Here is a 12,270-nt window from a genome sequence, read left to right as displayed (position 1 = left end):
CGGGAGGGGCTCCCTTCACTGGGTTTCCTGGGAAACACCCATCTGGAACAGTGTCTTCAGGGACCTCAGAATTTGCTGGAAAAGCCTAGTCATTAAACCTGCCTTGTTTCCATTAACATTTTACTGCACTTTAAGAAGGGTGGGCAAGTAGCCCTACTCCCCATGCCCTGGCGCCGAGGGGGCTGCAGCCCTCAGCATTGGCCGAGCATCCCTGCCCTGGGCAGACACCGCTGCCTGAGGCCTCCAGGGCTGCTCAGCCCTCACGAGCTCAGCTTCCCTGCACGTGAGTCCAGTCCAGTTGGCTGCCTGTGGTTTGTGCAGGTCAGACTCACAGGCATCTGTGGCACATGATGTCTCCCAGCCTCGGGGTCCGATCTGTGACATGGGTCTTAGGTACATCCACCATGTAGCATGGAAATTATCTGAACAAGAAAACAGGATGGGGCTGCAGGAGATGGGGAGGGTGGCATAGAGACGAAGTCCTACGGAACAAAAAGAAGCACAGTCCTGCAACTCAGTGCTGCCCGGACACACGCCTGCAGGGCCGGCGGGTGGGAACCAGGTGGTGTGGTCTCAGGGCTCCCTGCTCTAGCCGAGCCCCCATGGGGAATCCAGAAGGACTGTGGGCTCCCAAGAAGTGTTGAACACTTACTGAGCAGCAGCGGGCTTGCCCGCAAGGCTAGTTGAGTAGGGATGGGTGGACTTTGGCCAAATAACATGGCCGCACTATTTTCGCCTGAGGAAAGCGTTAGGGCAGGTTTAACTTGGTCCCGCCTCAGCCAGACTTACAAGAGCCTGGCCACGCACCTGGGGCAGTGTGTGTGAGGCCTGTGGATGGGACACTGGTGTGATGCTCTCGGTCACCTCACACACCTGGGCAACAAGCCGCCTGGAGTGCTGAGCCCACATGGTGTCCCCAGAGCCCCAGCTGTTCCCACAGCAGAATCCGGGGTGATTGGGCGTGGCCATTATTCATAAAGCAGCAGTTGGGCAGTGTCTTAAGTCAGGAAAGAGGTCTACAGTCCTGGCCCTGGCAGGAGGCAGCAGTGGGCAGGCTGAATAGTAGGCTGTGGTGGTGAAGCCGGGGTCCCCTCCTGCAGGGCTCCCAGATCAGCAAACCTGGAATGACCCACAGCCCAGCACCCAAAGCCTCCATCAGAGGAGCCCCTCTACCCGGCACAAGGCCAGGGGCTCCAAGGCCAACTGCACATGGGCTAACAAGGTCAGGCCCGTTGCCCAGTCCTGTGGGCTGGCCCCTCCCCAGGAAATCTGCCCTGGCCGTTGGGGGCAGACACGCAGAAATGCCTAGGGCTCGATCCTTTGGGGGAGTCACCACTGTCCTTTAGAAAGGGGAGCAGACTCAGCTCCAGCCAGGTGGGCTATGCCGGAGAGTTGATGGAGGTCGACGTGTCAGGGAGCCGTGGCACCAGCACCAAGACAGGCCTCCCGCTGAGCTCCTGGGCGATTGGAAGTCTCTGTCCCACTCCTGGCTGTCACCAGCTGCGCCGTATGAGGACGTCACCATGCCCAGGCACAGGCAGCCGAACCCTCTCCGCTGGGTTCTTGCGGGGCCGGGATAATCCGCGCCCCCTGCGGGGCTGGGCTGTGCACCCCCTGTGGCCCCATCACCCACAGACCACTCTCCTCACGGCCGAGCCTAAGAGCAGACTGGGTTTTAGCTGCTTTTTGCGATAATAACGTGGTGTCGTCGTTCTAGAAGACGGTTTTACCTGGGGTGACCACTCCCAAGTTTCATTTTGAGGGTGCGTCACCCACTTTGCTGGAGCTCTTGTCACCCAGCAAATGTCAGAGCCAAGGTTGCATAAGGGACCCACAGGCACTGGGAAACTGGCGGCTGCAGGTGACTTTCACCCCCAGCTCCTGGGTGACCCGTCCTCTCTGCCCCTGGGGCTGGGGCTGGGGCTGGGGCCGCAGCGACTCAGGGCCCTGCAGACACTCCTGCTGGCCTCCAGGGAGCAAACCCGTGTGAGCCCCTGCGGAGGGGACACAGCCCCCTGCCCCACAGTCTGAGGAGCTGGGGGGGTACTAGATGGCTCCCTACACGAGCCTCTGATGGACTGCGGATTGAATCCAATCCATTCCGGTGGATTGGATTCCTGGGGGACAGCTTCCAGGCAGTACCCTCCTGGGGGCCTCCTCCAAGGGGGGAAGGGACATATCGGGGCGTGTCCTCCACGGGGGCGTTCTCGGAGGGGAGAACATTGGGGGAATCCTGGGGGGGTGACCTGGGGGGGTCCTAGGACAGGCACCCTCTGTGGACAACCTCCAGGGGCTGTTCCTCAGGGACTGCCTCCCTGTGAGAAGCCCCAGGCTGGCATCTCGGGTGGGGGACACCCTCTAGGGGAGACGTTCTGGGCAAGGGAAGGGGAAGTCTCGGGTTGGGACGTCTGGCGCAGGCAGCCCCAGGGCACATCCTTCCAGGGCGGGCACCCTGGGCGGGCGGAGTCGGCAGCCCCGCGACCCTGGGCGCCCCGCCCCGCCCCGCCCCCGCGCTTCCTCCCGGTTTCACTTTCGCTTCCGGCGGAGCGCGGTCCCGCCGCCACCCGAGCATGGACGACCCGGACCACGACTCCACCTGGGAGGACGAGGAGGAGGACGAGGAGGCGGAGGACGGCGGGGGCCCGAACGCCGGGGGCGACAACGATGGCGAGGCCGGCGCCCTGGGAGACGCGGAGGACGAGGACGAGGAGGAGGAGGAGGAGGAGGAGGAGGCGAGGCCCAGCGCGCTGCAGGTGCAGCCCCCGCACCCCCACGCCCCGGGAGACCCGCACCCGAGACCCGCGATCCCCGCACCCAGGAGACCCGCGATCCCCCGCACCCCAGAATGGGAGCCAGGCCGTGATCTGGGAAAAACTGTCCACTCCCCCTCACCCACCGCCGCGGGTGGGGGTGGGGGTGGGGGGACGGAGGCATCTCCTGGAGACCCGACTTGGGGGCCAACTCCCTCTCCAGCTATGACCTGCTCCCCACCCTGGTCCTCCTGCTCCCCTCATAATCTGATGGACACCCTGAGATCTGCCCCTGCTTGCCACCCCCACCCCCTGGCCCAGACAGAAGGCTTGCAGAAAGATCCAGGGCCACCCTAAGACAGGTGCCCAGGACTGAATCTGTGTGGGGGTGACATTTCCTCAAAAGGGTGCCCCTGACACATCCTTGACCTCCTCTCTCTCACATCCACCTCCAGGCCTGGGGCTCTGTCTTCTAGATCCCAGTGCTCGGTGCTGGCCACCTCCACTGCCCACCTGCCTCTGGGCCTCCTGGTGCCCCTCAGGGAGCACCGGGGCCTATTCCCCACCTCCCCCACCCCTCCACGCCTGACCCACCCCTGCTGCTCCTCTTGGCCTGGGGCTGGCCTTCCCCCTCCTGGAGGTGCCTTGGGGGCTGCATTCGTGTTGCTTGGGAGCCAGGACCCCTGGCTGTGCCCAGTGGTTACCACTGGTTACCACTGGTTACTTGTTGCACTGTTACTTTTGTTGCCACCAAGTACTTGTCTTGCCACTGGTTACTTGTTAGCAGGGGCTATTTGCTAGCATGCACTGAGGTGTGGGTGCCACTGCTCTAGCTGGGCCCCAGGAGTTAGGGAGGGATGGCACCCGGAATGGTAGCTGGCACCCTGGGTCCCATTTGCTTTTGGATTAAGGCGTCTTGCCTGTGTCTAGAGAATCTTGAAGCCATCCAGGTGGTCTCTGGGATGGATTCTCCCGGGACCAGAGGAGAACACTGGTTTTCAGGTTTATCAATGTCTTACAGGGATCAAAGAGAGGGACCCCGAGAGGCTCCTGGGCCTGCCTGAAAGGCAGTGGCCTCAGCGTACCCAGTGTTGGGGCAGGGACAAGTTCCCTGAGGAGGCAGGCTGGGCAGTGGTCAGGGTCGTGGGCCTGGAGTCACAGGGCGGGAATCCGGTTCTGTCCTCCAGCAGGTGTGGCAAGGTTTAGGTAGAGGACGCTGTCCTCCCAGTTCCACAGACCACGCTGTTGGAGGCCTGCTCTGACCGCTTCCCAGAGGACTCCACCTGCAGTGCTGCCCGTATGGTGCCCGCTGGCCCAGGGGCAGGAGAAACAGAAACTGGTGGAGAAGTGGGACATGCACCCGCTGAGTTTCGGTTTTGTTCCCTGGCCCTTGGCCTGCAGGAGAGAACCTAAGCAGCTGGCAGGGGGCAGCCCTGGACCTGGCTGGAGTTCAGACCACTGAGGGGTGTTGGGGATTGGGGAGGGGCTGGAGCCTGGAGGCGCCGTGGTGGACCTGGCCTCCTGACCCCTCCAGCACTTCTTGGCTCTTCCCAGGAGCTGGAACCCAGCTGTCTGCCCAGGATGAGCTGTCTCTGCCCCTCCCGCGCCCCCTCCCCCAGCCTCAGTCAGACAGCTGGGCTCCGCCCTGCCTGTGCCCCCCACCCTGTAACAGGTGGGGGGGGGGGGCTGCATTTACTTAGCTTCCTGCTCGCCAGCGTCCTTCCCAGGACCCAGGTGCTTGGCCTGTAGAGACAGGGCTGCTGGTTTGGGAGGGAAGAGAGGAGGCTCTGACTTGCTACAGAGAAAGGGCTGGTGGCCAGGAGATCCAGGGTCTGGTCACTGAGCAGTGGGATTGGGCGGGATGGGCCTGGCGCCCTGGGCTTTGGTCGTTGGTTCCTTCATCAGACCCTGTGACTAGGTTTGGGCCCCTCCGAGAGCTATAAGTGGCAAGGCGCTGTCTTTGGGACACAGGCCTGGTGACAATTTACAGCTCAGTACAAGGAGGAAGTGCTGCGGAAGGCGGGGTTTCCTCGGGAGATACAACTGCAGCTGAGGGGGGTAGCTAATAAGTGAAGCTGGAGCTTGGAGGGCTGCCCCCCAAGAATGTTCCCATGGGCCTGGGGTTCCTGAGGGCTGAGCAGGGGGCAGGCCTCACTCCAGCCACTCTGGGCTCCTCTGGTTTTGTTGACATCTGGCCCAGGTCCTTGCTGCCCTCACCAGGATGGCACTCAAAGGGGGGGGGAGGGGGGGGGTCTGCTTGCTGGCAGGCCTCTAGGGAGGGGGGCATCTCCCATGGGGTCTCATCGTCTCTCTTCTCTTCCCAGTCTAGGATGACGGGGTCCCCAAACTGGAGAGCCATGCAGGACACACGCAGGTACCGGCACCACTACCCGGTACGTAGCTGCCTGAAGCACCCTCGAACCCTCGCAGCCCACCTGGGGCTAAACCCTCCCGCCTTCCACCCGGACGAGGCCAGTGGCACAGCGTGTTCCTTGGCCCCTGCCTCTGGAGCCTCAGCGGCCTTGCCTTTACTAGGCATCATGGTGCCAGCTCTCGGCACGGACACATGAGGCCCCATACCGCCTGCCCCTGCAGTGGTCTCCTGTGTCCTCAGCCCCTGCCCTCTGCACCCATGAGTCTCAGGAAGCCCTTGGGCCGCCTCCGGGTGCAGATGAAGGGGACCTCCCGGCACTGGTCCACTTTGGGGAGGAGGAGGAGGTCAGAGGTGGGTGAGGAGCCCAGGTTGCCACATGGGGTCCTCACCAGCCTTCAGGATGTCTGGTGTTTTCCAGTGGAGAGCAGATGCCCCTCCCCCAGGAAAGCTTTAGTCTGAGGGCCCAGGGAGGCCAGCCTGTTTCTGATTCTGTCACCGGCAATCTCTCTGGCTCTTTAGGATTTGATGGAAGGGGACAGCAATGGTGACATGCCAAACCTGAGTTTCTACAAAAACGAGATCCCGTTCCGGCCCAATGGTGCGTGCCTGGCCGCCTGCAGCTCCCTCCTGCTGCGGGTCCCCTCTCCCCTCTCTCTGCCTCTGGGTCTTCTGGGACCTGGGCTGCTGGGACCTGGGCTGCTGGGACCTGGGCTGGGACTGGGGCACTGGGGCCTATAGCTTTCAGGTAGCCCCACAGCGCCCCCCACAGGCAAACTTGCTGTGATGGACCAAGCGGTACATGCGGGTGGCGTTGCAGCCCTGAGGTCTCTGTCACAACTACTTGGCTCCTCTGCCGAGTGGGAGAGCCACATACACCAACGAGTGAGCAAGTGTGGTTTTCACATTTTCAAATGGTTGGAAAAATTTTAAGGTAGAATAATATTTTGTGACTTGAAAATTATATGAAATTCAAATTGCAGTGTCCATGAGTGAAGTTTATATACATATATATACATACACATATTCCTTATTGATTTCAGAGAGGAAGGAAAGGGAAGGAAGAGGGAGAAAGAGATAGAAACATCAGTGATGAGAGAGAATCATTGATCAGCTGCCTCTTGCACCCCCCACACTGGCATGTGCCCCAACTGCGAATCAAACTGTGACCTCCTGGTTCATAGCTCGATGCTCAACCAGGCACGCACCATGCTGAGCCAGGCCGTCCGGGCCATGAGGGAAGTGTTATTGGAACCCGTGGTCTGTGGCTGTTTCCCTAGGATGCAGCGTAATTGCCTCAGAGGCCATGTGGCCGCATACCTTAAACTCTCAGCCGGACCCTTCGCAGACACAGTGGCCAGTGGAAGACCAGCTACGGGGTGGGGCTCAGCTGTAGGTTCTGTGTGAGGGCAGAGTTCTGATGACAAGCCCTGGTGTGAGGGGCAGTGAGGACCCTCCAGCAAAGACAGGTGCAGGTCGGAGAGCACCTGTCCCTCCCTCGGGCATAATCCTCTCTCTGGCATTTGCTCTCAGGTTGCAAGGAGGCCGAGCGCCTAAATTGGGGGATTAAAATCACATGAGATGTACAACTCAAAGCTGCAGAGCCCCAAGGTCCTCAAGAAAGGTGGTAGCCCTGGCCAGTTGCTCAGTGGGTAGAGCATCGGCCTGCGGACAGAAGGGTCACGGGTTTGAGTCTGGTCAGGGGCACCTACCTCCATTGCAGGCTCGATCTCCATGCCAATCAGGGTGTGTGCGGGAAGCAACCAGTTGATGTCTCTCTCTCACATCAATGTTTCTCTCTGTCTCTCCCCCTCCCTTCCACTCTGTCTAAAAATCAGTTGGGGGGAAAATGCTTGGGTGAGGATTTAAAAAAAAAAGGTGGGTAGTGCTTGAATAGCTCCCCACTGACTCACTGACGCGTCCCATGGTGCTCTAGGCTATTGCATTGAGCATATTCTTGAGAAATGGAAGGACAACTACGACCTCCTGGAGGACAACCATTCCTACATCCAGTGGTGAGCAGAGGGCGGGCGTGGGGCTCGGAGCACAGGTGGGTTCGGCATCTGGGGAGGGGCTGGGACTCCTGGGGAGGAGGGGCAGAGCTGGGGGGCTGAGGTGTGGCTGGACCTCTGGGGAGGGTCTCCAGGGGAGGGGCTGGAGGGCCTGGCTTAGGCAAGCCTCTTCCTGGAGTCCCATGCATGCCTGCAGGCACACTGCATCCTTTCTGAAGCCGAGTTTGGTGCTGGCTGCGGGCACTGCCGGCTCAGGTTCTTCACTGTGAGCAGCTCTGTGCTGCCTGGGAGCTGAGGCTGCGCATGGGGCAGGAAGGACAGCAGACAGCAGCCTGCCGCACGTGAGCCCCGCGGCAGCGCGTGCGGCCTGTCCTGCGTGGCTTGTGGTCGCCCTGCAAACAGTGTGTCTTTGAGGACGGCTCCCAGGGGGCCTCTCCTGGGCACAGGCAACTCTCAGCATCAGTGATGAGAGGGGAAGAACGAAGAACAGAAGGAACAGCTGGCCGGCCTGGGCTAAACGGCTAGCTGGTTGCCCTTGCTGTAGGCCACACGTGCCTGTCCTGTGCCCTGGTCTGTGATGCCCACCCTGGAGCTCTCCTGCCCTCACCCCTTGACTTTATTGTGAGAGCCTGTGACATGTGTGGCCTAGCGAGCCCCTCCCAGGGTTGAGTGGTGAGCCACTCCAGGCTGCCCAGCAGCATGTGCCCGCATTGCCGGGAGCCCGAGGCTGCCAGGGACGGGCCTGTGCTCTCTCTTCTCCCACAGGCTGTTTCCTCTGCGGGAGCCAGGGGTGAACTGGCATGCCAAGCCCCTCACGCAGCAGGAGATCGAGGTGAGCCGGGCCTCTGTGTACCCCTGGGGAGCCACTCGTAGGGCAGGAGCTGGAAGTCCCCCTAATTATCTTCCCTCTAAAGTGTTCCTCACCTCTCCCCAGGCACTCCTCACAGACTTCCAGAGAAATCACTACCTTGGGGCGCCTGGGGCAGGGGCTAGCCTCTGTCGCCCCTTGTTGGGGCTGGAGCAGGACCCCTAGAGGGATTGATGGGGGAGCCACTGAGCATGTCAGGAGGCGCGGCACGCTCCTAGGCGAGGCGAGTGCACGATGCTGCCCTGGCGAGTCCTGAGCTCTTCCCAGCGGCTTGAGAATTCCTCTCAGGACTAAAGTGGACACTTCAGGCCCTGGTGGCCTTGTAGCCGCTCAGAGTAAAGAGACGGTCACATTAGGAGTTTTAGGGCTTCTTCAGCCTGAGTCTGAGTCCAGTCCCGGCCTCTAGTGAGTCAGACCTGAGGGGGCATCGCCAGCTGGGTGTCTGTGGGGCGGCTCCAAAGCGCTCGCTCTCCCGGGGCTGCTTTCCAGGCCTTTAAAAGCTCCCAGGAAGCCGGGCAGCGGCTTGTCCAGGCCTACGAGCTCATGCTGGGGTTCTACGGAATCGAGCTGGAGGACCGGGTCACAGGCAAGGTGCGGCGAGCGCAGAGCTACCAGAAGCGCTTCCAGAACCTCAACTGGTGAGGACCCCAGCGGGGTAGCTGGCACAGCCAGGTCTCAGGCTGAGGAGGGGACTGTGCTAGGCTTCTGGCAAGTGCCCGGAGCCCTTGTGGGAGCAGGGACAAGCGACTGGGCTGAGCACCCTGCTCCTTGCTTGCAGGGTGGGGGTCCCTGCCTGATAGGGTGTGAGGGCCTAAAGGGAGTCCCGCTGGTCACTGGGCCCTACTACCCGTGGCGTGGGTCCTAGGACCCGCTGGGCTGGGTCGGCTTCACAGCACCCCCTTGTGCCTGTTGAGAAGCCAGGTCAGGGGGGTGTGGAGGAAGTGCAGGGGAGGAATCTGCCCGCGGGCACAACTCCGGGAGCCCCTCCAACCCTCCTCTAGCCTTGGCGGGGGGGGGGGGGGGGGGGGGGGGGGGGGGCACCCTGCAAGAGGAGAGAGCGCGCATCCCAAACCCAGCCAACCGCAGGCTCCGGGAGGTGGGGTGCAGCCGGGGGGGGGGGGGGGTGCGGGGGGGGCCGGCTGAGGACCGCCACCAGCGCCCTCTGCCGCCCCCCCCCCCCCCCAGGCACAGCCACAACAACCTCCGCATCACGCGCATCCTCAAGTCGCTGGGCGAGCTGGGTCTGGAGCGCTACCAGGCGCCGCTGGTGCGCTTCTTCCTGGAGGAGACGCTGGTGCGCCGCGAGCTGCCGAACGTGCGGCAGAGCGCCCTGGACTACTTCGTGTTCACCGTGCGCTGCCCGCGCCAGCGCCGCGCGCTGCTGCGCTTCGCCTGGGCGCACTTCCGGCCGCGCCGCCTCTTCGTCTGGGCGCCGCACGACAAGCTGCGGAGGCTCGGGCCGCGCGCCCCGCCGCGCCCGCCCCTGCGGGGCCCCGAGCCGGCCGCGGGGGAGGCGAGCCCCGCGGACCCCTTCCTCGAGGCGGGCGCCCCGGGGCGGACCTGCGGGCCGGGGAGGGGCGCGGGCGGGGATGGCGTGGCCGCCGGGCCCCCGCAGGAGGAGGGAGCCCGGGAGAGGGACCTGGGGGCGGAGGAGCCGGAGCCCGGGAGCCCCACCGAGAGCAAGAAGAGGAAGTTGCAGCCGAACCGGCGGGAGCAGGCCCCGGGGGAGCTGGGCCCCCAGAGCGCCTCGGAGGTGGAGAAGATCGCCCAGAACCTGGAGGGCTGCGCCCTCAGCCCGGGCAGCCTCGGGGCCGGCACCCAGGAAATGGGCAGCCAGGGGCCCGGGGAGACTGAGCAGCCCTGTCCCCCGCCCCCAGGGGCCCAGGTGGCCGACGAGGTGAGGAAGCGAAGGAAGGTGGACCAGGCGCCGGCCCCCTCGGGGCGTCCTGAGGCCGGGCTGGGCGAGGAGGTGGAGGAGGACGAGGCAGAAGGCCAGGGGGTGCCGGAGCAGGGGGCCCCCGGGAGCCCGGCCACTGCCGAACCTGCGTCGGACCAGAGGGCGGAGGCGGGGCTGGCTGCCAGGCCCCCGACGCCTTAGGCTGGGGGACGCCCGCCTCGGCTGGGCCGGTGCCGGGGAGTCTCCTTGCCGGCTGCGCCCCGCGCCCCGCAGTGCTGGCCTCGCGCCGGGGTCGGCCGGGGGTCGCTGCCGCTGTCGGAAGACAGGCCCGGGGACGCCCACGGACTCGAGAATCCTTACCTCGACCTCCTCACCGCCTCCCTCTCTGCGCTGCCCCGTCTTTGTAAACCGGCCCCGGAGCGTCTGGGGTGGGAGTGGGCTCATTTCTTAGTCTGGTGCCGAGGCCTTTTCTGAATAAACTCATTTGACTTCGTGTTTCGGTGTGGACCCGGCCCTGTGGGTGGCCAGGGTGGACGGGCTGGTTTCGGGAGCGGTGCTGCCCTCCGGACTCTGGCCTAGTGGAGCAGCCCTCAGGACACCTGCCCTGCCCAGTGCGCCCGGTCACAGCGCCTGCGGCTGGATAGGGGGTCCTTGGCCGCATTTTGTTCCGGGCACTGAGGCAGCTCCGCCCGCGGTGGGCAGCGTTCAGAATGCCCAGGTCTAGACCACACCTTCGCCTGCCCTGATTCTGGTGCAGTGATGTGCTTTGGAAGTAAACTAACTCAGCAGTGTTCTCTGGCTTTGTCCCTGCCCTGCCAGCCACGGCCCCTTGCTGACCCTCCACTCCAAGGCACCGCCTCCCAGGACCCCCTGGGCTCCTCCCACCTGGCCTGGGCACAGTGCATCCCTCCTGTAGCAGGCCTCCCCCCAGGACAGGGTGAGCGCCCAGCCTGGCTTCATCCCCCTGGGCCAGGGGCCTCCCTTCCTGACGCTGGCCTGAGGGGACTGGGCAGAGGGCCTTTGCACAAAAGAAGTGATGAGCTCACTGCTCTCCTGAGGAGGAGGGAGCTGCGGAGTGTGATCCGCCTCCTTTCCATGAAGAGCATTGGCCACTAGCTCTAGTCCCGGGAAGGGCAGGGGAGGGGAGGACTCGATGTGACAGACAAATTGGAAGTCATTTTGGAGGAAAACCTGCCTTAACTCTCCAGCGCCCTCATTGGGGGGGGGGGGGGGGGGGCGGGGGGGCATGTCCTTAGCCCCCGTTTGCACCACAGAGGGACTGAGCGCTGATGTGGGTGTGCGACGTCAAACACTGAGTCAGGGACCCCAGTGGTCGGGGTCCCAGGTGAGAGCCTGTGGGGTTCAAGTTCAGATAGAGAAGCTTGATGCCAGAAGGAAACTCTACTGGAGTCACCCTGGGCGTGGAGTCTGTGCCCACAGTGGGGAACTGGGGACAGCCAGGCAGCTCCAGTACACTGACCCCCAAGCTCTGGCCCCTATCCCCCAGTCCCAGGCCACTGCAGCTGTTAGGGCTTGGCGGCAGGGGCAGCTCTGGGGAGCGGAGGCGTTTCCCAGCGGCAGGATGGAAAGGTCTGCTAGGAGCGGGGGCTGGGCTTGTTGCAGGCAGTGGAGCAGGATGCCAGGTGGCTCCTGAAGGAGCTGGAGGCCAGCTGGGCTTCCTTGGGAGCTGGGGGGCAGCTGGGAGGGACTGAGGCGGGAGCTGGGGGGGAACCAATCTTGCTCCCCAGACCCTGGGCTTGGGGTGGCGGTGGAGGGCTTCCCCAGCCCGCTGCTGTCTGTGAGGCCCAGGATGGCTCCAGTTCTGCTGGAGGCAGGAGCCCAGCCTCTCGGGTTCTTCCTGATGTAACTCACACCTCTCCCTCCCAGGTGAGGGTGTGGCCCAGCCTGAAGGGGCAGCTGCAGTCTGACCAACAGTGAAGCCAGGTGCTTCCCTGAGGCTCCCTTTCCTGATTCATCCATCGCCTCTCATTTGAATTCACATTGTCTCAAAAGTCCTGAGTTCCCACCTGGCTGGCGTGGCTCAGTGGTTGAGCGTCAACCTATGAACCAGGAGGTCATGGTTCAATTCCCAGTCAGGGCACAAGCCCAGGTTGCGGATCGATCCCTAGTGTGGGCATGCAGGATGCAGCCGATCAATGATTGTTTCTATCTCTCTCTCCCTCTCCCTTCCTCTCTGAAATCAATAAAATCACATTTTAAAAAATATATTTTTTAAAAAGTCCTGCGTTCCCACATGTGGAAATGAAGCTGACATGGTGTGCCATGACCCCTAAATATTCAGATATCTTGGGGTGGGCCTGTAGGTGACCTGGATATTGGAGAGGCCCCTAGGGTGGCCATGGAGGCCACCT

At 63.0% G+C, this 12,270-nt stretch overlaps 1 protein-coding gene across 2 annotated transcripts; it reads left to right on the top strand.

Annotated features, from left to right (window-relative positions):
• Positions 1-2,525: 2,525 nt before the first annotated feature.
• OGFR (opioid growth factor receptor) lies at positions 2,526-10,393 on the top strand. 2 transcript variants are annotated; one of them, XM_070419641.1, is made up of 7 exons: positions 2,526-2,753; positions 5,075-5,143; positions 5,644-5,722; positions 7,058-7,136; positions 7,899-7,965; positions 8,491-8,639; positions 9,187-10,393. In XM_070419641.1, exons 1-7 carry the CDS (start codon positions 2,571-2,573, stop codon positions 10,097-10,099), a joined length of 1,539 nt encoding a protein of 512 aa, XP_070275742.1. In that variant the 5' UTR covers positions 2,526-2,570; the 3' UTR covers positions 10,100-10,393. The 2 variants fall into 2 exon arrangements, with proteins under 2 accessions (XP_070275742.1, XP_070275743.1); XM_070419642.1 differs by having other exon boundaries at positions 2,578-2,753; positions 5,080-5,143.
• Positions 10,394-12,270: the final 1,877 nt, after the last annotated feature.

This window comes from Myotis yumanensis, unplaced genomic scaffold (assembly GCF_028538775.1).
Source record: "Myotis yumanensis isolate MYYU_CA2020_CCGP unplaced genomic scaffold, mMyoYum1.0.hap1 SCAF_7, whole genome shotgun sequence".
Taxonomy (NCBI): domain Eukaryota; kingdom Metazoa; phylum Chordata; class Mammalia; order Chiroptera; family Vespertilionidae; genus Myotis; species Myotis yumanensis.
This window is presented reverse-complemented; position numbering and strand designations above follow the sequence as displayed.

Excerpts from the sequence above, each read along its gene's own strand:
- OGFR (XM_070419641.1), top strand. The coding sequence starts at position 2,571 with ATGGACGACCCGGACCACGACTCCACCTGGGAGGACGAGGAGGAGGAC. Across the intron at positions 2,754-5,074 it reads CGAGGCCCAGCGCGCTGCAG|TCTAGGATGACGGGGTCCCC; the intron begins GTGCAGCCCCCG and ends TTCTCTTCCCAG. Across the intron at positions 7,966-8,490 it reads TCACGCAGCAGGAGATCGAG|GCCTTTAAAAGCTCCCAGGA; the intron begins GTGAGCCGGGCC and ends GCTGCTTTCCAG.